At 41.2% G+C, this 26,866-nt stretch overlaps 2 protein-coding genes across 8 annotated transcripts in view; one reads left to right on the top strand and one right to left on the bottom strand.

Moving 5' to 3' along the window:
* camta2 (calmodulin binding transcription activator 2) overlaps positions 1-365 on the top strand; it is a 38,479-nt gene extending 38,114 nt beyond the window's left edge. Inside the window, exon 26 of the mRNA XM_042400755.1 lies at positions 35-365. Coding sequence (XP_042256689.1) covers positions 35-89 — 55 coding nt within the window. The 3' untranslated portion in view covers positions 90-365. The remainder of the gene's footprint in view (positions 1-34) is intronic.
* Positions 366-8,060: 7,695 nt separating this feature from the next.
* On the bottom strand, positions 8,061-25,476 carry LOC121889586 (zinc finger protein 2 homolog). 7 transcript variants are annotated; one of them, XR_006093571.1, is made up of 8 exons: positions 25,360-25,467; positions 23,898-24,270; positions 22,709-22,969; positions 22,259-22,456; positions 16,479-19,647; positions 16,102-16,405; positions 15,675-15,753; positions 14,722-15,588 (listed from the first exon to the last, which is right to left on the bottom strand). XR_006093571.1 is itself a non-coding variant. In XM_042401648.1 (5 exons), the coding sequence occupies exons 2-5, from the start codon at positions 24,150-24,152 to the stop codon at positions 9,374-9,376; spliced, it is 1,836 nt and encodes a 611-aa protein (XP_042257582.1). In that variant the 5' UTR covers positions 24,153-24,270; positions 25,360-25,469; the 3' UTR covers positions 8,061-9,373. The 7 variants fall into 7 exon arrangements, 1 of the variants encoding a protein (XP_042257582.1); XR_006093570.1 differs by lacking the exon at positions 16,102-16,405; XR_006093573.1 differs by lacking the exons at positions 15,675-15,753; positions 16,102-16,405 and having other exon boundaries at positions 22,259-22,414; positions 25,360-25,468.
* Between the last annotated feature and the right edge of the window lie 1,390 nt (positions 25,477-26,866).

The following is a 26,866-nucleotide window of genomic DNA, read 5'->3' as shown; positions in this document are numbered from 1 at the left end:
GGTAACGAGCTTCGTTCTCTCCGTCTGTGTGCAGGATTAAGGAGCTGAAGCAGACCAGGGAGCTGGAGAGGAGGGGACTCACCACTTAAACCCTTTCATCCCTTCTTTCATCTCCTGGAGGAGGAAATCACACATGAGAGGAGGAGAGACATGACGGGAAAAAGAGATTTTTTAAATCTTGTCATCGTTTAGCAAGTTTACTAAAGAGACAGAAACAAAACCAAGAAATGCAAAGACTGATGGAGAGAAGGACAGAGTGACGGAGACATGCCTTACCCAACGCCAACTCTTCTTCTTTTCCTCTGCATCCTTTTGCTTTATCTATCTATCTATCTATCTATCTATCTATCTATCTATCTGTCTATCTGTCGATCAATCTATTGTTCTATCTATTGTCTGTCTGTCTCCTCTCCTGGTTGAATGTAGCTGTCTGTCTGCAGCTTAAAGAGCTCCATTCGAACACGTCTGCTCAGCCTTACCGAGTTTACTTTGCCCTGAGCGGAGCCTCACAGGCAGCAGAACAGATAGAAATAAGGGAAACACTCCTAGGAGGCACAGCTCAGGGCAAAACAAGCCCACAGTTTCCTGTTTCCGGGCTGAAGGAGAGTCAGAGCAGCCAATCAGCTGAGCGACATTTTGGAAAGGAGCTCCACAAACTGTACTTCAAAATGTACATGATGCTAACAAATCTACTTATAAATATATTTAAACACAATCACATACAGTATATAAACATATTATATATATATATATATATATATATATATACATACATACATATATATATATATATTCTAAAGTGGGACTTTATAGATGCTATGGATGTTTTTATTTATTACAGCATGAACTGTTAGTGTGTGTGCGTGTGTGTGTGTGCGTGTGTGTGTGTGTATGTGTGCGCACTGCGCAGACTGTAAGGTCGAGTCTTAAGGAACCCCTCTGACCTCTTTTAGACAGAAAAAACAATCAGAAGCTTTTGAACCACATGCAGTTTATTTAATTAGAAAAAATAATAAAGTGCTGCTTTTTAAAAGAGCAAAAAATTTTACAAAACTCCTGTTAGGACTACAAATCGACACTTATCTCCTGTTAGGACTACAAAACGACACTTTTCCCCCGTTAGGACTACAAAACGACACTTTCCCCCCTGTTAGGACTACAAAACGACACTTTCCCCCCTGTTAGGACTACAAAACGACACTTTCCCCCCTGTTAGGACTACAAAACGACACTTTCCCCCCCGTTAGGACTACAAAACGACACTTTTCCCCAGTTAGGACTACAAAACGACACTTTTCTCCCTGTTAGGACTACAAAACGACACTTTTCCCCAGTTAGGACTACAAAACGACACTTTCCCTCCTGTTAGGACTACAAAACGACACTTTTCCCCCAGTTAGGACTACAAAACGACACTTTTCCCCGTTAGGACTACAAAACGACACTTTTCCCCTGTTAGGACTACAAAACGACACTTTTCCCCAGTTAGGACTACAAAACGACACTTTTCTCCTGTTAGGACTACAAAACGACACTTTTCCCCCAGTTAGGACTACAAAACGACACTTTTCTCCTGTTAGGACTACAAAACAACACTTTTCCCCGTTAGGACTACAAAACGACACTTTTCCCCCTGTTAGGACTACAAAACGACACTTTTCCCCTGTTAGGACTACAAAACGACACTTTTCCCCAGTTAGGACTACAAAACGACACTTTCCCCCCTGTTAGGACTACAAAACGACACTTTCCCCCCTGTTAGGACTACAAAACGACACTTTTCTCCCTGTTAGGACTACAAAACGACACTTTTCCCCAGTTAGGACTACAAAACGACACTTTCCCCCCTGTTAGGACTACAAAACGACACTTTTCTCCCTGTTAGGACTACAAAACGACACTTTCCCCCTGTTAGGACTACAAAACGACACTTTCCCCCCTGTTAGGACTACAAAACGACACTTTTCTCCCTGTTAGGACTACAAAACGACACTTTCCCCCCTGTTAGGACTACAAAACGACACTTTCCCCCCTGTTAGGACTACAAAACGACACTTTTCCCCCGTTAGGACTACAAAACGACACTTTCCCCCCTGTTAGGACTACAAAACGACACTTTCCCCCCCCGTTAGGACTACAAAACGACACTTTTCCCCAGTTAGGACTACAAAACGACACTTTTCTCCCTGTTAGGACTACAAAACGACACTTTTCCCCAGTTAGGACTACAAAACGACACTTTCCCTCCTGTTAGGACTACAAAACGACACTTTTCCCCCAGTTAGGACTACAAAACGACACTTTTCCCCGTTAGGACTACAAAACGACACTTTTCCCCCTGTTAGGACTACAAAACGACACTTTTCCCCTGTTAGGACTACAAAACGACACTTTTCCCCAGTTAGGACTACAAAACGACACTTTCCCCCCTGTTAGGACTACAAAACGACACTTTCCCCCCTGTTAGGACTACAAAACGACACTTTTCTCCCTGTTAGGACTACAAAACGACACTTTTCCCCAGTTAGGACTACAAAACGACACTTTCCCCCCTGTTAGGACTACAAAACGACACTTTTCTCCCTGTTAGGACTACAAAACGACACTTTCCCCCCTGTTAGGACTACAAAACGACACTTTCCCCCCTGTTAGGACTACAAAACGACACTTTTCTCCCTGTTAGGACTACAAAACGACACTTTTCCCCCTGTTAGGACTACAAAACGACACTTTCCCCCCTGTTAGGACTACAAAACGACACTTTTCCCCTGTTAGGACTACAAAACGACACTTTTCCCCCAGTTAGGACTACAAAACGACACTTTTCCCCTGTTAGGACTACAAAACGACACTTTTCCCCTGTTAGGACTACAAAACGACACTTTTCCTCAGTTAGGACTACAAAACGACACTTTTCTCCCCTGTTAGGACTACAAAACGACACTTTTCTCCCCTGTTAGGACTACAAAACGACACTTTTCCCCAGTTAGGACTACAAAACGACACTTTTCCCCCTGTTAGGACTACAAAACGACACTTTCCCCCCTGTTAGGACTACAAAACGACACTTTTCCTCAGTTAGGACTACAAAACGACACTTTTCTCCTGTTAGGACTACAAAACGACACTTTTCCTCAGTTAGGACTACAAAACGACACTTTTCTCCTGTTAGGACTACAAAACGACACTTCCCCCCTGTTAGGACTACAAAACGACACTTTCCCCCCTGTTAGGACTACAAAATGACACTTTTCTCCTGTTAGGACTACAAAACGACACTTCCCCCCTGTTAGGACTACAAAATGACACTTTTCTCCTGTTAGGACTACAAAACGACACTTTTCTCCTGTTAGGACTACAAAACGACACTTTTCTCCCTGTTAGGACTACAAAACGACACTTTCCCCCCCTGTTAGGACTACAAAACCACACTTTTCTCCTGTTAGGACTACAAAACGACACTTTTCTCCTGTTAGGACTACAAAACCACACTTTTCCCCAGTTAGGACTACAAAACGACACTTTCCCCCCTGTTAGGACTACAAAACCACACTTTCCCCCCTGTTAGGACTACAAAACGACACTTTTCTCCTGTTAGGACTACAAAACGACACTTTTCCCCCAGTTAGGACTACAAAACGACACTTTTCCCCGTTAGGACTACAAAACGACACTTTTCCCCCTGTTAGGACTACAAAACGACACTTTTCCCCCTGTTAGGACTACAAAACGACACTTTCCCCCCTGTTAGGACTACAAAACGACACTTTCCTCAGTTAGGACTACAAAACCACACTTTTCTCCTGTTAGGACTACAAAACGACACTTTTCTCCTGTTAGGACTACAAAACCACACTTTTCTCCTGTTAGGACTACAAAACGACACTTTTCTCCTGTTAGGACTACAAAACGACACTTCCCCCCTGTTAGGACTACAAAATGACACTTTTCTCCTGTTAGGACTACAAAACGACACTTTTCTCCTGTTAGGACTACAAAACGACACTTTTCTCCCTGTTAGGACTACAAAACGACACTTTCCCCCCCTGTTAGGACTACAAAACCACACTTTTCTCCTGTTAGGACTACAAAACGACACTTTTCTCCTGTTAGGACTACAAAACCACACTTTTCTCCTGTTAGGACTACAAAACGACACTTTTCCCCCTGTTAGGACTACAAAACAACACTTTCCCCCCTGTTAATTCTACTAAATGACTACAGAATGACACGTCCATCGTTAGTCTGCCGGGGGAGAGGGAGGGGAGCAGTAGTTCTCAATGTTTATCCAAAAGTCAACCTGTAGAAGAACTCCACATGCAGCAGAGTCCAGCAGGGGTCAGAGTTCAACACCGATGTTTCCCTCTCTGGTAACACAGATGTCCAACGAGCCTCTTCTCCCGGGAACGGGCTATAAGTTTCCTGAAAACACGATCAACACGGTAACAAAGGCTTCCACTAATAATAGAAACAAATACAAAGTGAATAAATGATAAATATTTACGTTTCATACCAGTTTACCGCTGGAGAAATCTTGAGCTTGTCGATTCAGAAACTGCAGGAGATAACGGACGTCTCACGCTAAAAGATTTATTGACAAACACAAACTTGATCGACCAATGAGACGGCAGTTATCCTTCAACGTGAAACGCCACAGCGAGTCTGAAGGCAGCGACCTCGTCCCCAGACGCAACATCGCTAAGAGATCGTTTACTGTAGCGCTGTCTCCATGGCAACGATCATAAAGCCGGGTCGGTTCGACCGAGCTTCCTTCATATTACGACTACAAAATAACTCATTTACGCTTTTAGGACTACAAACGGGAACGCTCTGTTGTGCAAAAATATAAAGTTTTAATATATTTTCCTCTCCATTAAGCAGGCTGGTTTAACTTTCTTTGTCGTCGTTATGATTTAATTATCTTAATTAGGAGATTAAACTGAGAGCCGCTCCAGACTGAAGAAGTCAAACGCATCATGAAACCACTAACGAGGAGCTTCTGGTGTCATTTAATCTAAAACAGCAGAGAGCTGAAGGAGGCTGTGACGTCATCGGCGCTGATGACGTCACAGGTCAGAGGTCAGACCGGGATTCCCAACAAAACTGTATTTTAATCAGTCCGGCAGTGACGGACGACCCAGCAGGTTTCCCATCACAGCTGCAACACGTCCTTAACACGTTTTCCTTCAGCGGAGACTGAATGATGCTGTGTCGTCACGGCAACCACAGCTGCTAGGACCGAGCATGAGCTTTTTTTTTTTTTTCCCGGATGTTTTGACAGGTTTTTTTTCTTTGGGCTTGTTTTTCAGTTTTGACCCTGAATGAGGAATAATCTTCAGTTTCTACTTCTTCTTCAGCTGTTGCAGTGAAGCTTTGCATGAGTTTGTATTTCATTGTTCTGCATTTCAAAACCTTTAAAATTAAAAATCATTGTTAAAACATCATTCTACAAGTCAGACAAATAAATCAGCTGTTTGCTATTTGTTTTGGTTGTGTTTGTTTCCTGCTGGTGGAAAATAGAGATACAAAAAAAAACCATTTAGAAGATGTTACACATGTTTAGTTGTTAGTTATAAATTCTGGAAAAGATTTATGTAACTTTATCTTAAATGCTATTGTTTATTTTCTACTGATGCTGCATGCAAAATACTTCATGCAGAAGTCCAAGTTCTCCAGTCAAACTGTGTTTACTTGCTGTTTGAAACTATTTGAGTATTTGAGGGTCAAATCCAAGCAGCAGGTCCTTAAACCTGCACTTTCTCTAACGGCCAGCAGGAGGCGACTCCGCTGCCTCCAAAAACAGTTTGTATGGAAGTCTATGAGAAAATGACTACTACCTACTTCTCTCTTGATTTATTACCTCAGTAAACACTTTCCTAACAAGTTTATGGTCTCGGTCACTAGTTTCAAGTCTTCTTCATGAAAGCCTGATGTTCATTTAGTAAATTATGGTCCCATTTAGAGTAAAACAGACGATGAAGCAGCGTCTGCTTTAGGGCGTAGCCGTCACTGTTTCACTGTTTTCAGTTCATTAAAGTTAATTATAACATTTCAGTTGCCTAAAAAACTCTAAAAGACCCTCTAAGGAGTCTGATGTTCAGTTTTTTCAGTAAGTACGTTTTGTTTTAAGCCTGTTTTTCGCTAGCTAAAATTAGCATCCCAGTTAATATCACCGTTAACATGAATTACAGATGAACTGTGCTAACGAAGCTAGCGCTAACGTTACGGTTAGCTCCACCCGCTTGTCCAAATATGGTCACTTCTGGCTCCAAAAATCCAAGATGGCGACAGTCAAAATGTAAGCCCCAGGCACAGCGCCGCGCTGTGACTCCAATTTGACATAGTGGCCAAATCATGTAATTACAATGTGAAGTGATGCTATTTGGCCCCAAAAAGACTTTAAATCCACTCGACTCGCTGTCCGATCACGTTTAGAAAGTCTAGAAGAGCCGCGTGATTGGATCATGACTCGCTGGTGCGTTTGTTCTGCGGACGCCACAGATACGGAGGCAGCACAGAAGAAGATGAACTTAGTCGGCTTCAAGTGTCGCTAAGCAACATTCATAGGATCGAACGAGGCCTCCGATGCTACAACGAGTCCACAAACCAACGAGTGACATCACGATGGCTACGACCATTATTTTTATAGTCTGTGGTCAAATAATCAGGAAATTTAACAAAAACGACCGACGGCTGTGGACACGAAGGAGCAACACGCATCAATCATGAATCGGTCTTAACTCAGCCCGACACGCGTCACGGCAGACGGCGGGTTTTTCACACGCCGATGAAGAAAAGCGGCTGCTCAGCCTCTGTTGTCTTAGATTTATTAAAGGTGAACAGAAACAGTGAGAACAACACGGTTATAAAAGTGTTTATGATGCTTCCTGCTTACCTGCAGCATCAGATGTGTTTCATAATCGACTAAACTTCAGCCACCGTCAGTAATCAATACAAACATTATTAAACCATTAAACCTGATCATACGTCAGCAGATACCTGGTGTTTCTGTAGTGGTGACTAAACATTGCCAGCCTACAGTGTTGCCAACTTAGCGACTTTGTCACTAGATTTAGTGACTTTTCAGACCTTTAGCAACGTGGCTAGTAGACATATCTAGCGACCTTAACTCCTCTCCTTGAAGGGGGTCAACAGTATTTCTCAGTGAACAAGAGCTGATGTGGCTCTGTGATTATGACTAATTACTGATCCTCATTGTTTTTATTATAAATGATTTAACTTTACCGTATGTTTGATTTTGTTTTGTCAAAATAGAGAAATCAGATGAATTCCAGTGTGTGATCATCTCTCTACTCATGACACAACAGTTAGAATTGATAAAACAGTCTGCATTAATTGATTAATTAATTAATGTTGGACTGAGGGCAGACTGGATGCTACAGTGACTCACTATCACAGTACGAAGTGGTATTATAAGACAGAACGGGTCGGGGCTAGCTGGTTAGCATGCTAATTTCACTAGATATCTCTGCAACACAATACATATAGGTCTTTGACATAATGTCAAAACTGTTGAACATTTCGTTGATAATTTTGGTTAATTTTTTGAATGTTTTAAACTAAAATTCTGGCCAAATCTTACACATTGTACCTTGAAAGTCCCAGTGTGCTTCAAAGTACTCGTCAGGTCGTCACGCAGAGTCTGAAAACTCCTCAACACCAAGTATTATAGTAATAAACGTGTATGTAACTAAAGTGGACATGTTTGTGTTCTTGTGCTTAACCTTAGAAGACCTTATACCCAAAATCACAATTAAGATGAATAACAATCATAATTCTAACTGACCTCTCGTGTGACCAACAAGGAGGACTATTTCCCTGTTATCATACCTACTCTAATGTGCATTATGTCGCTGGACAAATAATTTCAAGTTGGAGTTGTGCACAATACAACTCCCACATAAAATCATAAAGCTAACTGAGTGCACAAATTCTTACAATCATAATTCTAATTGACCTCTCTTGTGTGGCCAACAGGAGAGACCATCTTATTATTATTATACATAAACTAATATGACTTGTGTCGATGGATGAATAATTTAATATTTGAATCATGTGCAATAATAATTCATAATTCTCTCTTAAGGTCATAAAACAATTTGAGTTCATAAATTCCTACAGATGCGTCTCAGCCACCTCATCGGATCGGGGTTCTGGCCGCTCTCTGCAGTAGAGAATACCAGACTTTTGTGCTGCATTTGGATGTTCTAAAGAAAGAAATGCTAAAACCAAGAAACAAGGACAGTCTGATAAATGAGGCACAAACTGTCCCTTTTGGCTTGAACCAGCCATTTATTATGTTAATAACAGAATGATATAAGATCTTACACAGTCAGTGTCATAGAAACAAAGTCAAGGAAACACTAAAATAAAGAAGGAAATAATTGAGCCAACTGTTGGTTGCCAGGCGACACAACGAAGATTTAATATGAAGCTAAAATCAAATGACCAAAGTCACAGCATGCTCAACAAATTACTCTACCCAAATTAAAACCAAACATATCATCACAAAAGCATTCGCTGTGGTTATCAGGACTACGTACAATTACCAACAAAAACAAACACACTATGGTGTTTTTAACTGAACTTATACACATCAACCTACCACAGGGACAGGAAACAGCAGACTGGTAATGGGGTTTTGGGCCCAGCGGTGGGTACACACCAGTCCCAGTGGTAAACTAATAATAATACATTATCACAACATGATATTAAAATAGAAAGGTGACCAATAACACATTTAATTTACAGCAATAACAGCAAGAATTGGCAAGTTATGGCAAGTGTTTAAGATCATATTGCTCCCTTATCAATAATTATAATTCAATGAAATATATTAACACTATATTGAATTTAATAGCAATATAGAATGAGGAAATGTTACAAAAAAGGCTTTAAACTCAGGGCTAACATTAGCCGGTTAGTTTGCAGCACTGTTAATTATTTAATGTTCAGTAAAGAAATCTGTAGCTGCCATTTTCACTGATATTATGACTTTTGACTTCATAAAAATCTCCCAAAGCCCACCCTGTGATGTGACACACAGTCAGAGCTGTGCATTTTCTGGGGGGGGCTGCTAATAATAACAAAGGCCAACAGCACCAATATCAATGACTTATGGATTATAGAGAAAAACAGTGATGCTAAAATCATTTAAAAGGGAAATTATGTAGCTTTGAGGTTCAAAATTCATTCAACACATTTTATTCAAAATCAACATGAAACTCAAAAATGAAAAAAACAACTATGACTCACAAACTCAGTTTGTAGAGAAGTTTAGGATAGAACAAAACTGTCATTACGGCAATGAGAGGAGGCAGGGGGATACCGCTAACCTGCCTCTAAAACACGTTCAACACGATGCTGAGTGACTGCGTTGGTGGGTTTTTAGGGTGCTCACCTGAGCAAACATTTTCCCACATTGCTCACACCAGTATGGTTTTTCTCCAGTGTGACTGCGTTGGTGGCATTTTAGACTACTGTCTTGTGAGAAAGCCTTCCCACATTGCTCACACGAGTATGGTTTCTCTCCACTATGAACGCGTCGGTGTTTTTTGAGCTCACTTTCTGCAGTGAAAGTTTTCCCACATTGGTCACACAAGTACGGCTTCTCTCCAGTGTGAATGCGCTGGTGGATTTGCAGATTATTGTCATATGTGAAAGTTTTCCCACATTGATCACAGCTGTATGGTTTCTCTCCTGTATGAATGCGTTGGTGTTTTTTTAGACTACTGTCCGTAATAAAAGCTTTCCCACACTGGTCACAGCTATACGGTTTCTTTCCTGTATGAATTCGTTGGTGTGCCTTGCGATTACCGTCAGTAGCGAAAGTTTTCCCACATTGGTCACAGCTATACGGTTTCTCTCCTGTATGAGTGCGTCTGTGTTTTTTAAGATCACCATCTGTAATGAAAGTTTTCCCACATTGGTCACACTGGTATGGTTTCTCTCCAGTGTGAGTGCGTTGGTGGATTTGTAGATAACTGTCTGTAGTGAAAGTTTTCCCACACTGGTCACACCAGTGGGGTTTCTCTCCAGTGTGAGTGCGTTGATGTATTTTTAGGTAACCATCTGTAGAAAAAGCTTTGCCACATTGGTCACAGCTGTATGGTTTCTCACCACTGTGAATGCGTTTGTGTATTTTTACACTTCCAGCTTGCGTGAAAGTTTTCCCACATTGCTCACAGCTGTACGGTTTCTCTCCAGTGTGAATGCGCTGGTGGCTTTTAAGGGCACTGCCACGAGGGAAAGTTTTACCACATTGCTCACACCAGTACGGTTTCTCTCCGGTGTGACTGCGCCGATGGATTTTTAGATTACAAAGAAGAGTGAAAGCTTTCCCACACTGGTCACAGCGGTGAAGTTTCTCTCCGGTATGAGTTCTCTGATGAATCTTTAAATATGCTGATGTTGTGAAGGCTTTGTCACAGTGCTGACAGCAGTGATGTTTGAGTCCCTTTACTCCTGTTTGTTTCTATGGCAACAGACAAACACAGAGAAAGAGAGTGAGAGTAAGTTAGATGACATCTGGAGCGTGTAGATCATGTCTGTGGAAAATAACCCTCAGTGTCCAAGTTGGACTAAAGTATTACTACCCAGCTGCAGGGGCGAGTCCATAGAAGGGGCACTGGGCCCTGACATCGTTTATAATTAGTCAACAAACCCGTTATAAAGTTACATTATGGGAAATGCAGGATCCATTTCTTAAAATGTTTTTATTTGCAGTTCTGTCACATAATGACAAATGTGCTCAACTGTTGCACTGGCAAAAAGCAATTTAACAAATACAAAAGAAATTACTTATCAGGAGTATTGATTCACAATTACATACATACACTCTACACAAACCAGGCATACCAGCCTTGAGGTCACATACGTTATGCACAGGGCAACTGGTCACAGCCAGTCTCTGTCCCAGAATGAAGCTGAGTCCAGGTGGATCCATCACATCAACCACAGGTTGTCACATCTTAATAAATCCACACATATTGTCATGCAGGGCAAATGTTAAGTCTTTCCAGTGTTTTCAATATTTCCTCGTGCCAATCCTTCAATGGTGGGACCATCCTAAGGGATCCAGTGTTTAAGAATCACTTTGCTTGCTATAAACAATACACTAATAGGTTTAGTATTTTACGGGGCTTTTTTCCTGTCTTTATTCAAAAACGTCGTCTTTTATTTACATGTTCAGATTTTGTAATTCTTTCCTTCAAACCCTGCCTTCACACTCAAATAGCCCCTGCTTGCACTTAGATTTTCCTTTTTTTTTGTTTTAAGTTGTATTTTGTTTAAAAGACTGCATTGTGTCCCCCCCGAGGAGCTTAACAAGCTGGTCCCCTCACTTGCCTATCTCCAGATACCAGGTCCTGACATGAGGGCAGAAAGTCAGGGTTATTCCCTCCTGGAGGTCTGAGAGAGAAATCTTTCTTAAATTTAATGTTCTGATCTTATTCCATGTGTCCTGAGTATTTGACACAATAAAATAATTTTGAGCCTCTAACCTGCCTTATAGCTCACAAATAAAATGTCTTCTAGCTTCAACAGTCACAACTCAAGGATTCCATATTAATCCACATATTTTACATGTCTGGTTTCACCCATTCATACACATCTTAGTGGTGCAGCACAATGATCGAGACCCACATTCGGGCCCCGAAGTCCTCTTAGAGGGAGAGCACCGCTCCCTTCATATGTTTCTCTGTTTTATATTTAAAACCCTTCTGACATTATTGAAGGAGTTTGTGAGATAAAACGCCCACTTTTCATTAATGTTAATGCTTCCGTTATTTCTCTTTGACCATTTTCGGGGTGGGCAAACTAATGTTGGAGAAACCCTTTTCCCCCGACCATCCTTTATCGCTGCAACGAGTTATTATTCTGATGTTGATTGATGAGCCACATACTTCAGTTTATTGGCATGTTCCTATAGTCTTTAATAGAACAAATATTTTAATGCTTTGAAAATTTGTAGATCTGGAGACTACTAATTATTTTAATTTTAAAAAATGTCCACAAGTAATCAAAAAACTTAAAATAAATGAATAAAAAACAGCAGCATTTATCATAACAGCACCTCCTTGTTTCCGAGAGAGAATGAACATTTGTAAATACTTGCATAAATAATAAATACATAAACAATGTTAGTGTATTGCACACAGTAGGATGTTTAACTTTTCCCCGGCCTCGGTGAGGACGAGGAAATGTCTTGACATTTAGAAGACAGCAGTGACTGAGGAAATTACAGCAAACGTTTAACTTCCAACAGGGTGCAGGGTGAGTTATAGTAACTTACTGGGCTCAAAACTAACTTTTTCACCACCTTCCCAAAACTGTCCTGAAGTATATTTTTGGACATTACGTTTGGTTCCTGCTTGGATGAATCTGCAGCTGCAGCGTGCAGCCAGTGAGAGGTGGGCCGGAGCGGCAGGTGAAGGTGGCGGCAGGGCTGCATCATGTCATCCACACAGGAACCGATACAAAAATACGCCTCAGGACGGTTTTGTGAAGGTGGTGAAAATGTTAGTTTCAAACCCTCTAAGTTACTGTAACTGTCAGGCACCATGTTATGCTATAAGTTAAACTTCTGCCTGACTTTCCTTGGTCACAGGAGCCACAGATCTCCAGGCTGGTCTGTTTGTTTCTTTGTGCCGATGCTGGACGTAATGTTAATGTTAAAGAGTTTGGTCTTGACCTGCTCTATGTGAAAAGTGCCCTGAGATAACTTTTGTTATGATTTGGTGCTATATAAATAAAACTGAACTGAATGTTACCTGAGAAAAAATGGTACGACTTAAATTCCAAGCTGTCAGAGCTTGATACATTTAATTGGCCAATCTTAACATATACAGTGCAGGCAGGAGCCAGCTAGGAAACACTGCGGTCCCAGAGCTAACATGCTAACTGTTAGCAGGAAGCTAGTTCCATACCCACAGCACCCACTTATGTCTGCCTGTAGAATAATGAAATTGACACCAGGTTGAGCACTAACATCGTTAGCAGGTCACTCGCAGGGTTTCCTGCAGACATTTTCTGTTTCATCGGCCCACGCATGGATGTATAAAGAGAACTGGATACGGCGTCGGAGGCGGGGCCTCGTTCGTTCCTATGAAAGTTGCTCAGTGGGACATGACACCAAAAAAGTTCAACTTCTGCGCATAAAATCACCCGGATCTTCTGGGATCATTGGGCCCATAGAGCGAGCGCACTAGTGACTTTTGCTGGCCAAGCCGGCTACTTCCTGTTAGCCCTCCGGCTAACTTGAATGGGGATAAAACAATTAAATCGTGCGGCTCTTTTAGGCTTTTGAAATGTGATCGGACCGAACGGATCACATTCTGATAGTAAGACGAGTCATTTCGTGGGGGTTGTGATGCTCAAAAAAATATATCTGCTGATTAACGGACGTCTCTTTCACAATGTAAGTCTGTGGGAAAAAGTCTTCGTGGGCTCAACAGCGTCATGTGACGTTGTAATTACACGGTTTGGCCGCTGTGTCAAATTGGTTTCACAGCCCGGCGCTGTTCCTGGGGGCTTGGGCCTGCGATTATCTACCACTGCTTGAAAGTTAAGTCTTTCTCCTGTTGGATATTCAAGTCAGTTTATTTACATAGCACAGTTTAAGAACAACCAGTGGTGAACAAAAAAAAAATATATATATATATACAGAGCAGTTCTGAATGACATACAGACAAAACAGAAAAAACATATAAACACACCTAAAAAGCCAAAGAATACAAGTGAGTCTTAAGCCTTAATTTGAAACATTTGATGTTGGGAGCTGATCGAACATGGAGAGGGAGGTTATCCCACAACCTCAGAGCTCAGGCCACTGATATATGTTGGAGCTGTTTACAGTTTTAAAACCAAACAGGAAAATTTTAAAATCAATTCTAAATTTAACTGGTCACCAGTGCAGTGACATTAAAATAGTACGGAATAATATGGCACGATTTTTTAGATGTAGTAGACTCGAGTATTTCCATGTGATGCTACTTTCTACATTTCAGAGGGAAATATTGTACTTTCTACTCCACTACATTTATTTGACAGCTTTAGTTACTTTTCAGATGAAGATTTGACACAATGGATAATATAACAAGCTTTTAAAATACAACACATTGTTAAAGATGAAACCAGTGGTTTCCAACCTTTTTGTCTTTTGACGTCTTACAAAAAGCAGTGTGTAGTTGGGGTCACATTTCACATGTCTATGAGTTGTTAACAGCTCCACCAAATAGTGATTTTTCCCTCTAAACTTCTCACATGCTTTCATTTCAATAAATGTTCAAATGATCCAATATTTCAGCAAAAATCAAAGATTAGAGAAAAAGTCCAAAAACTGAAAACAGATTTGTGTATCAGAACTTTGTTTTTTCTTCTTTCCTCTCCCATTAATCATCTCACCACCCCTCAGATTTATCTGCTGACCCTATGGAGGGCCCCGACCCCTAGGTTGGGAACCACTGGACTAAACTAGCTAACTGTATATAAAGTAGTGTAAACTAGCTCCACCTCCAGCAGCTACAACAGTAACATGCTGCTTACAAGTAAATAATGTGCAGAGCAAAACTCGCCAAATGTGGCAAGTTTTGCTCTACAGATAGTAGAAGTAGTGAACTAGTTCACTAGTTCACTACTTCTTCCACTTACATCTATCTTATGTTCAACGAAACATGAAGCAATAAAACAACGGCTTACAAGATTTCTTAAAAACATAATTTTATTCAATATTTTTGTCTCCAGATGAACCATACAGACCTACAGAACAGTATTCATCAAGGGTGTCAGATGTAATAAGAAGCAGGCTGGTGTTCAACACCTGTGAGGGAAAGTGTGGTGACTGGTGATGACCAGTTACTGGCTGAATCCAAGCTGGCCTGATTTCCAATTAGACAAATGAAGTTAACTTCAAATTCCAATATTTTATTCCCAACATGCATTATCAAAAGTACAGGTGGACCAGGCCATGTTTTAAGTAGTGCGTGGTTTCTGTTAAGATAATTAAAATATACATATAAGTAAACAGCTGGCCATTATCAGCTCTCTTTTTAGGCTACAAAGGAAATATCAAAATAATTATCACAACATCATCATTGGCAAACACCCATAATAAAACAGTGGGTGCAATTTTATTAAATGGTCAGTAGGTGTCAGGTTAAAACCATCACGGGGAATTATGAGAATGAGCCACTGCGAACGACTACGACAGATACGTGATCCACATAAGAACTCAAATGTAGTAATAATCCAATTAGTAATGCAAACTTATTAAACAACTAAGGTAACGCACCCAAAGTTTATCCCCATCCAATGAGGGGCGGCACCCAGTACATTACAGTGGGAATTTAACACAAGACCCTCTGATTTAAAAAAGGAAAACTCTGAAAATCTGGAATTATTAAAAAACAAAGCAAAAAGGAATTGTGTCATGAGTTCTTCTACATGTGGGAGGGTTCGCCACACACTTTACATGTTTGGGGATCATCTTCATCGCTCCTGTGAGGCCTGTTGTTGCATCCAGTCCTCCAAGACCAAGAGAGAAGTAAAGGCTGGCTGTCTTCTTTGGATCTTGTAAGGTCAGAAAAAGTCTAGTCAGTGAAATATCAACACAAATCAGGGTTTCCCACAGAAAAGTTAAGCCCGGTGGCAAGTACCTCTTGATGGGGCCAAGCGTCTTTTTGACAGGGGCCCAGCAAAGACTGATGGCAGCATTAAGGTAGAGCCCTGAAGTTTCTGTGATAACAGAATCACGGACAGAATTGTGGAATTTAGAATTTAAAAAGCTGTAACAGATTCCATAAGGCCCTACATTAAGACAGCACAGATGACTGCATAATGTGTTGTTATAAATAAGTCCTTTATTCAAAACATGTCAAAAAAAAAAAAAAATCAACAACTATAGTAGAGTCAAAGAATCTGACAATGTACAGTCTTGGAATGCTGTATTTTCAACAACAAAAGAAATGAACTTGAATTATTCAAATCCTGATACACTGTTAACAATACACTGGCACCAAGTATCAATACATTTGTTTTTTAAACATAGAACTGCTCAGAATAGATTCAGCTACTTTATCTCACCACTAACAGAGTGCCACTACATCCTCATCGAGGCGCTGAACAAACTGGTGACGTCAGATGGACGGCAATTGTAGATCACAACGAAGAAGAAATGCAAGCAAAATAATTAGCCATGAGTGGCTGCTGTCAGGCTCTTCGTGTCCACGCTGAAGACATAGAGAGTCTGCTGGAGCTTTGACAGTCACCTGTGCTGCAGCTGAGCTAGTGGCTCAATACATTAAAAAAAATCCCTGATGCTTAAGCCTAGCGGGGGGTCAACTTAGGCCCAACGGGCCACCGGGCTTGTAATACACTGGCGGAAACCCTGCAAATCAAGTTTTGGCAGTTTAATAGTGAATGAAAAAGCACTAGAGAAGAATTGAGCTATTAATACTCACCTTTTCTTTGGATCTTGTAAGGTCACAAGGCAGAGCGGCTGTTGTCATCAGGACCAGATAGAGGGGCAGAGTGGCTGTTGCCATCAGGACCAGATAGAGGGGCAGAGTGACTGTTGCCATCAGGACCATGAAAGAGGGGCTCGGTGGCTGTTGTTGACAGGAGCAGATAGAGGGGCAGAGTGGCTGTTGTCATCAGGGGCAGATAGAGGGGCAGAGTGGCTGTTGTCATCAGGGGCAGATAGAGGGGCAGAGTGGCTGTTGTCATCAGGACCGTGAAAGAGGGGCTTGGTGGCTGTTGTTGACAGGAGCAGATAGAGGGGTAGAGTGGCTGTTGTCTTGAGGACCGTGAAAGAGGGGCAGAGTGGCTGTTGTCATCAGGACCAGATAGAGGGGCAGAGTGGCTGTTGTCATCAGGAGCAGATAGAGGGGCAGAGTGGCTGTTGTTGTCAGGAGCAGATAGAGGGGCAGAGTGGCTGTTGCCATCAGGACCAGATAGAGGGGCAGAGTGGCTGTTGCCATCAGGACCAGATAGAGGGGCAGAGTGGCTGTTGCCATCAGGACCAGATAGAGGGGCAGAGTGGCTGTTGTCATCAGGACCAGATAGAGGGGTAGAGTGGCTGTTGTTGTCAGGAGCAGATAGAGGGGCAGAGTGGCTGTTGTCATCAGGGGCAGATAGAGGGGTAGAGTGGCTGTTGCCATCAGGACCAGATAGAGAGGCAGAGTGGCTGTTGCCATCAGGAGCAGATAGAGGGGCAGAGTGGCTGTTGTTGTCAGGACCAGATAGAGGGGTAGAGTGGCTGTTGTGATCAGGACCAGATAGAGGGGCAGAGTGACTGTTGTCGTCAGACGCAGATAGAGGGGCAGAGTGGCTGTTGTCATCAGGACCAGCTAAAGGGACTGGGTGACAAATTTACTTGAAAGAGAAGTCCATTCCTCTAGAAGTCTGTGCAGCGAAGATGTCTATGGTATTCTCGTACCAGTGAGGATTCTTTCTAAGAGATTTTAGAATCTTCCTCTCGATTGCAAGGATTGCCAAGTTCTTCAGTCGTTCTTGTCCCATTGTGTTCCTTGTGTAGCTTTTCAGTCTTTTCAGACAAGAGAAACTCCTCTCAACCCCAGCAGACGTAACCCCAATTGTGGCAATGAGAGACATAAGTCTGTACAATTCAGGCATCGCATCATTCAGTCCACTGGCTTTCATTGACTGTAATGAATCGCACAGCTTATTGCTGCCACCTTGGATCTCCTTGTCGCTGTAAAACACCTGCAACTCTGTCTTCAGTTTTACCAGGTCAAAGAAATGGCTGTAATTATCTGTCAGACTTCTGAATGCATCCAAGGGAAATTCTGTCCTGAACGATGGGAATTTAGCAAAATCTAGAAGCTCCATGAATCTCAAACATTCAAGGTTTTGATACCGCTGACCGATCTGACTTTTAACACTTGTATGGATGGAGTCATACAGTCGCCTATAAACTTTTCTGGGATCCTCATTACCTTGTCTACGTTTCCTTCTGTGCACAAGCTCCGGATCCTCTGTAACATCTGCTGCTCTACTGAAAATCCTCTCAAATGCCTCCTCTGACTTCAGCTCCTCCAAAGTGTCCATGAGCTTCTCAACACTCCTTTTACAAAGTGAAACATCCATTGCTTTTTTCTGCAACACATCAAACACGACGTCTGTCTGAGAGAAAATCTGCTCACTTGTATAAAGCAAAAACATAAATTCAAAGTCCTCTAACTTTGTTTTCAGCCCATCTGCTGTTCTTACAGACTCATCATCCATTGAGGGATGATTGATGATGCGAGTGAATGTGTCTATCAGGCTGTCTCTGTTAAGAGCCACTGTGTTGACAATATGAGAGGTGAAGTTCCAACGTGTGGGCTCATTTCTTGGCACTCTGGAACACCCAGATTCTTCCAGCATCATTACTCTTTTGGTTGATTTGCAAAAATAAGAGCTGAACCCACCAAGAGTAGCAAAGAAAATCTTGGCCTTGGGGATGCTTTTCAATCCTTGGCTAAGAACAAGATTAAGGCGATGTGCATAGCAATGCACAAAGACTGCACTGGGGGCAACTGCTCGCACCTTAGCTTGCAAACTGTTAAGATCTGATGCCATAATGGCAGCCCCATCGTAAGTTTGTGCAATGAGCTTCTCCTCAAAGTTAAAACCAGACATCTCTGACTGCAATAACTCAAAAATGGACTGGGCATCCCGTCCACTGGACACATCAAAAAAGCCCAAAAAGCGCTCCTGAATTGTGCCATTATCGTCTATATAACGGACAATAACAGACAACTGAGAGTGACAGCTCACATCAGTTGTTTCGTCAATCTGCCAAGCAAAAAAGGGAGCTGCATCCACCTCTCCTTTGATCTCACTTTTAATTGTTGATGCAATTGCTGATATCAAATCATTCTGAATCGTTTTAGACAGGTCGGAGAAAACACCAGAATTTTCAATATGCTCTGCTAATATGTTGTCATAGCGTGCTATCAAGTCCACCAACTCCCTGTAGTTGCCCTTGTTAGCGGACTCCTGCCTCTCGTCATGCCCTCTAAAAGATTGCTCTTGCATTCCAAGATAAGCCGTCGCATCGATTAGGCGGATTAAGGCATCTCTGTTTCGTCTCACTTTAACGTTGTGGTTTGCTCTCTGCAAACGCGTCCCCTCGTCAACCAACTCTTTGTTAGGCACCCGACCAAAAAGCTTCAGCTTACTATTCGCACTGATGTGCTCGAAACACTTGTCATGCCTTTTCGTAGCCCTATCTAAATTCTTAACATCACAGAATCCTTGAGCAGACCAAGTGTTGAAGTGAGCTTTAGGGTTCCCCATCAGAAGGCATGGCCAACAATACAAGCGGTTAGTTGTGGGACTGCCCGTTAGCCAAGAATATCTCTCATACCAGACCTTAGTCAGTTTTGAATCTTTCTGTTGACCTGGTCTAGCATTTTTGATCATGGTTATCTGTGGAGTTGGTCGTCCAGCAGTCTTGATCCTCATCTTTACTGCGTAATCCAAACTGTGGAATGGGTGTGACAATAAATAATCCACGAGATGTTCTTCCCCAAACCACTCGCTGTGTCTGCGTCCATGCCTCTCTGTGACCCCCTCACTCATGTTGCCATTAATTGCCTCATTAGCAATAGCAGCACCATTCTCCTTCAAAGAACCAAGATAAATACAAATCATTAGGCTACCGACCACTTTGTACAAGATGATACAAACTGTAACACTTAACGACAAACTTAATTTCAGTTGAATTCGATCACAATCCAACACACAAAAAAATACCTACAGGATGCATTTCAGCTCATGTAAAGGAGGAAAAATACAACTTTTAAAAATCAAATGTGGTTTATAACGCATCGTACTTCATACAATTGTCATAAATGTAAAGCCTCATTCATCATCCTGTGAAATAAACTCCTTTTTCAAATAGATTTGATATCATCATTGCTTCATACTTGTATAAAGAGAGAATGATTCATAAAAAAACAAATTTACATGACGTCATAAATAAAAAATCTTGATCTTTAAAGAAAAACTGTACTAACTGCAACAATAATAATAATAATAACATTAATGTGGGGGATCTAGGACACAAAATGAATATTCTTCTAAATCAAACATATTAAAATGTTGCAGCGTCCCCTTCAGGTCTTTTTGTTTTCGAATTACATTTTTTTTAAACTGGTGGAAGATATCTCTGGATGTCTCTTAAAGACAGTTTGCTTAGCTGTGGGCCATTTGTGTTCAGGCCACAGCTGTTTCAGAGTCCAGGCCTGACGCTCTGACCTCAACTCTGACAGCATCGGAAACATGTGAGACAATGAAGAGGACTGTCGTCAACAATCACCAATCTGTTTGTTTCATTTCAATTTTTGGCATTTTATTTAGGATTTCATTAAATCTGGTTTATTTGCAGCATTTCTAACTGCCCTCCAAACTAAGAAAAAAGTTGCTAATGATTTGTTGGCGTGCGAACATTTATATGCTATACCTGGATTAAATATGTTTGTTTTGGTTGGTTGTAACATTGTCTTTGTTGGAATTCTTCGTGAATTGTAATATAATTGCAGTGGCAGATGCAGATCCTGGTAGTCCCTGGACCCAGCTTGAAAACATACAGCAACAGGACATATGGGGGGTGATCTCCAGCGCCACACAGTGGACACATAAAGTGACAGTTATCTCCTACATGCGATGTCCAATATTCATCAAACTGTACGTCCGTTTCCCTCTGGTGAATGTATTACTGCACTTACACAGTAATGTCGACTGGCAACAGGAAGTGAAGCCTGAATGACCGGGGATGCACAATATTATCGGCACGTCATCGGTATCGGCCGATATAAGCTCTAAAATGAAATATCGGCATCAGCCCGAAATGAACATTTTCTGCTGATTATGAGAGGCCGATATGTCGCCTTCTCCTCCGCCGCCTGACTGTGTTTCCCTCCACAGACTGTTTCACCCTGACGGTCCCGGTGTTTCCTCCGCAGGCTGCACTTCACTCAGCCGCCCGTCAGACCTGCTGCTTCTAGCTGGGAGGCTAGCTGGCTGTGCTTCCCTCTAGTCATGCTGCGGCTAACGCTCCGCTAGCCTCTCAGCTAACGTTAGCCTCGGCTCTCCGTGTGGATCCAACCGGATCGCCGAGCCCCGGTTTGTTATTAAGGTTAAAAAGGGAAGAAGCAGCTGGTCTGACGGGCGGCTGAGTGAAGTGCAGCCTGCGGAGGAAACACCGGGACCATCAGGGTGAAATAGTCCACGGAGGAGCTGCTGTGTTCGGCTGCACAGATAGGAAACACCTCGGCTGACAGGAGGTACCACTCTGTTTGGAAAAAACAACTTCTTCTTTTTGGTTTATAACAGCGGTTGTCAACAAGCGTATTAGGTGCATTACCGCCACCTTCTGCTCCGGAGTGTGGACCAGAAATTAAATCCTACACATTAATCCTGTCTGTCTAATAAACTAAAAGAAAACTCTACTGCTGCTCCCACTTGACAGGTTCATTAAAGTTTTAATGCTGAACTACTGAACTCCAGTCTTCCTCAGTTCTTCCCTCATATATTGTCTTTCTTGATCATACTCAGTGCAATCTATGCTTGCATGTATAATAGTCTCCTCAGCCAGCTGGAAAAAACATGTCCATATATCGGCATCAGTAATCAGCCACAATGAGTTGGAAATATCTGCAAAAAATCCACTATTGTGCATCCCTATAAATGACATAGTTCATCAAATGTATACAGTATTTCCAATATGTCATCTCCAGCGCCATGTACAGCACACAGGAAATAATATTTTACCCGTTCACACAGCGTCTGATAATCCTGACAATTCAGAGCTGAGTCTACCGACCTCCACGGCTGCCGCTCCCTCCGACGCACGTGAGGTGTGAGGGCACGTTCATCACATTTATTATTATTCCACATTATTAGTATTACCCCCGACGCCAATGCATTTTTGAGTGGCCCGGGACACATAAGACCTGGTGAAGGTTCTGCAGTGTGCGTGGTCAGCGGGCTTCACAGCGCCCCAAACGCAGGGACATGTAGGGATAACGTTGCTTCGTTGAAACTGAGGAACGTACTGAACCGTGACTTTTGGGTTCTGTTACACCACTACAGTTTATAAAATGATAACTAAGTGAACACAAAGTCTGGAAGTGTTTAGTTTAGTTTCTTTTTTCAGACTTTCTCTCCAACAACAGAATGAACAGATGATACACGGACCCTCCAGACTCATCATGAAGTCCTGAACACTGACCTGTTTATCGGTGGTAGCAGAGGGTGAACCTGGTTCTTCCATTGTAACAGGGTTGTTGGTGTGGTTCTCCGGGTTCTGGTTCTCCTCCATTTCAATCTCGTAGTGGTCCTGGTCTCCTCTCTGACTGATGAACAATTCCTCTTCTTCTTCTTTTTCCTGTTTTATGTTGTTGGAGTGTGAACCAGAGTTATCGATCCCCTTAAACAAACAAACAAATGAAAAATAAAATAAAACAACATGTTAAAATGATCCAATATCAAAAATCAAAGATTAGAGAAAAAGTCCAAAAACTGAAAACAGATTTGTGTATCAGAACTTTGTTTTTTCTTCTTTCTAAGACTTTCTCTCCAACAACAGAATGAACAGATGATACATGGACCCTCCAGACTCGTCCTCGTGTCTTTAGTCTCGTTATGAAGCCGGTTTTATCATGAAGTCCTGAACACTGACCTGTTTATCGGTGGTAGCAGAGGGTGAACCTGCTTCTTCTCTTTTAACAGGGTTGTTGGTGTGGTTCTCCGGGTTCTGGTTCTCCTCTATTTTGATCTTGTAGTGGTCCTGGTCTGTGAAATCCAGCAGGTCTCCTCTCTGACTGATGGACTGTTCTTCTTCTTCTTCTTTTTCCTGTTTTATGTCGGGTAGCAACCAGTGTTGAGGTGCATTACTGACACCTGCTGTGTTGTTGGAGTGTGAACCAGAGTTTTCTGTCCCCTTAAACAAACAAACACAAGAAAAAACAAATAAATATAATTAAAAAAACAAAAAAACCCAACTCAAATGTTCAAGTTGTCCAATATTTCACGACTTGGTAAAGTGGTCATACAGTACATCGTAAAAACTAGTTCTGAGAGAACAATGTAGTTAAAGTATTGCAGTAAAAGTACATAAGTATTATGAGCTTGATGTAGTTAAAGTATTGCAGTAAAAGTACATAAGTATTATGAGCTTGATGTAGTTAAAGTATTGCAGTAAAAGTACATAAGTATTATGAGCTTGATGTAGTTAAAGTATTGCAGTAAAAGTACATAAGTATTATGAGCTTGATGTAGTTAAAGTATTGCAGTAAAAGTACATAAGTATTATGAGCTTGATGTAGTTAAAGTATTGCAGTAAAAGTAGTGGTTTGGTCCCTCTGACTGATATATTATTATATATGACATCATTAGATTATTAATAGTGAAGCATCAGTGTTAGAGCAGCATGTTACTGTTGTAGCTGCTGGAGGTGGAGCTAGTTTACACTACTTTATATACAGTTAGACTCCACTGCAGCAACTAAACTGTGTCAGTAACAGTTGTTCGATGTTTACATTCTTTAAAATAAAAAAGGACCAAAATATTATTTTCTTCCTTTGTTTTTTTTTCTGCTGCACTAAAAATGTTCAGAATTGTGACACTAAAACCGAAGTACAAACTATGAATTAATAACAAGCTGAACTCAGGAAACACTGAGACCTTGATGTAGTTTTTAATGACTGAAAACTCAGTGAACACAAAATCTGGAAGTGTTTTAGTTTCTTTTTTTCAGACTTTCTCTCCAACAACAGAATGAACAGATGAAACATGGACCCTCCAGACTCGTCCTCGTGTCTTTAGTCTCGTTATGAAGCCGGTTTCATCATGAAGTCCTGAACACTGACCTGTTTATCGGTGGTAGCAGAGGGTGAACCTGGTTCTTCTCTTTTAACAGGGTTGTCGGTGTGGTTCTCCGTCTTCTGGTCTCCTCTCTGACTGATGGACTGTTCTTCTTCTTCTTCTTCTTCCTGTTTTATTTCAAGTAGCAACCAGTGTTGAGGTGCATTACTGACACCTGCTATGTTGTTGGAGTGTGAACCTGGTTCTTCCATTGTAACAGGGTTGTCGGTGTGGTTCTCCAGGTTCTGGTTCTCCTCCATCCAGCAGGTCTCCTCTCTGACTGATTGACTGTTCTTCTTCTTCTACTTCCTGTTTTATGTTGGGTAGCAACCAGTGTCGAGGTACAAAAAACACGACATTTGAAGACGTCACCTCGGTCTGTAAGAAGTTTTAACGAGCATTTTTCAGTTAATCATGAAACTAATCAGCAGATTACTCAATAATGAACGCTGATTATTAAAATCTCTTTTGTCTGATCAACAGTACAAATGATTTGACATGATATTCAGTTTACTATCATGTACGACACAAAAAAGATTAAAATTCTCATATTTGACAGTCAGGAAACTGCAAACTTTTGACATTTTGGTTTTTAAAAGAAATGAATACATCGATTTCTTCAAGTTGATTTGTGAAGAGGATTTAAATGACGGGAGGAGCAGCGAGTTCAGTGACAAACAGTCACTGCAGCTGTAATTATTACTGGAAAATGAGCCTCATACAGAGAGAGAGACTGGACTGGGAATATTTTCTGCTTTCTTTAGTCTCTGTGACAGTAAACTGAAGATCTTTGAGAAACACTGATCCACATTTTTCATAATTTTCTGATATTTTTCTGTTTGATTTTATATATATTTCATATTGATTGTATAATCTTTTATTATCTTAACTATATATTACCATACTATATTTACCATCCTGTCACTTGTAAAGCACTTTGATTTGTATCTGACTTGAATGAAAGGTGTCATATAAATAAAGTTTGATTGATTGATTATAATGTTTAAGACATACATGTAATGATCAAAGCATCAACAAAACAGAATAAATTAAACAAACACAGGAGGACTGCAACTGACGATTATTAACATAATAATTATATAACCTATTTTACCATCAGTTCACACGTTTTCAGACACTTTTACAGAATAATTTTCCTTTTAAATAAATCTTTTCTACAAACTGAACTCATTTCTATTAGCCTCTTAGCTTCAACTCCGTTAGCATTAGCTCCACTTTGAATTCTTTCAAACTCAGCTCGAACAAGAAGTAAAGAAACAAACATTAAAGTTAACAGTGAGCTAAAGCTGATGCTAACGGTTAGCTGTACGGAGCTAACTGTTGCTAATAAGCTAACTAGTTAGCATCTGAGCTAGCCCAGCATGCTAACGCAGGCGCAGTTCGGGCTTCTGCTCGTGCTCGCTGATGTAAAACAGACACTTTCATGTGTTCATGGTGTGTTTTTACCTGCAGTTCTGCCGCTTAAAAGATGAGAAATAAGCTCGTGTGTTAGCACAACAATACAATTATCCCGCCGCCAGTTCGAGATCACAGCGAACCAATGAGACTTCCGGTTCAGTTCTTCTTCTTCATCTCGTATAAAATGCAGCCGCATCATCTCGACTGTCACAAATGATGTGATAACAGAAACTTGTAAGGTTGTTATACTACAAACAAAACCTGTCGTCCCTGTGTTCAGATCCTTGGATCCATCTGTGTTTACTGGGACAAATGTTTGATATAATGTTTGTATCTTCAACCAAAACTGCAATATTTCCAAAACCTTTATGTACCTGCACTTTCTCCAGAATATAGAAATCAACTGAGACTGAGGGGAACAATCAGGTTACTGATAATGGCGCTGTAGGGATAAAGCTCCTCTGATTTAATGACATGTCTTTAGTTTCACTGCTCTACGCTAAACACTCCCTCTGGACTCTTTCTCTCTCCCAACATGGAAGAAGTACTGTTGTTGTTGGATGTTAATCTGCAGAATGTCCTTGTAGATTTGCCCAGTAGTTCATCATTAACTGTTTGTGTCTGATGTGCAGCAGCATTTCACCATCTCAACCTGGAGAGCGGACGCAGGAGTCGTTTTGAAAGCACCACAACAGAGTCTCAGAGTCTTTGTGCTGCTGAACCATAAGCAATACAGCCATAATCTAACAATGATAAATAAATGCATCTACCATTGGTTCTAGTACCCACCTAGGTGGGTTTTTTTGGAGCTGAGCCTGATGCTTGTGTTGAGATTTTAGATTGGAGCCCCCGTCCCCCCATCACCCCCCAACACCGCAGCACCACACGTTCATCTGATTTTGGTTACATTACATCATCATATATACAGTCTGTGCTTAGAATAAGTAAAATTAGCAACTGCAAAATGTTGTCAAACAGAACAAAAAGCTGCAGCCTCTCTGTGCTTGAAATAAGTTTATATAATAAATATATTTAGATATTTATGTTCACAAGAAGCTTTTCACAAGAACATTTAGTCAGATCTATGAACCTTCAGTTGTATATATTTATACATGATATTTATTTGTAAAATAGTTTTACGTTTTTTTAGATTTTTCGGTATGTGTTTGTGGATTGGACGATGCATTCGTGAACACCATAAATTACCCACAAATCATTGTACACATTTATAAATCAGGTTTTATTTACACACATCTGTCACCATTAATGAGATTCATTTCTCTCCATACTGTCTCCTTTAATGTTGAGTCTGGAGAGACAAACAGCCAACAACCCTGATCAGACCTCAGAGAGCTGCAGGTTGATCTGTAACGCAGGCAGCAACAGCAACCGGATATTTCTCCATCAAATTGTTGCTTTTACGAAGGTTAAGGTCAACAGCACCCGAGTTTTCTGCAGGGCTTTTATACTGAATAGCTGCAATATTATATTATATATTATACAAGATAATATTAACATTATATGTAATATCATACAGTTATCATCATCAAACGGT

Source organism: Thunnus maccoyii, chromosome 22, assembly GCF_910596095.1.
Source record: "Thunnus maccoyii chromosome 22, fThuMac1.1, whole genome shotgun sequence".
Lineage (NCBI taxonomy): Eukaryota > Metazoa > Chordata > Actinopteri > Scombriformes > Scombridae > Thunnus > Thunnus maccoyii.
Note: the sequence above shows the minus strand (reverse complement) of the source record. Positions and strands in the feature narration are given on the sequence as shown.

Bases quoted from the DNA above. Each gene is read 5' to 3' on its own strand.
- LOC121889586 (XM_042401648.1), bottom strand. From the start codon at position 24,152: ATGGAGGAGAACCAGAACCTGGAGAACCACACCGACAACCCTGTTACA. The intron at 22,970-23,897 runs GTCAGTGTTCAG...TGTTTGTTTAAG, and splicing joins CTGCTACCACCGATAAACAG to GGGACAGAAAACTCTGGTTC. The intron at 22,457-22,708 runs GTCAGTGTTCAG...TGTTTGTTTAAG, and splicing joins CTGCTACCACCGATAAACAG to GGGATCGATAACTCTGGTTC.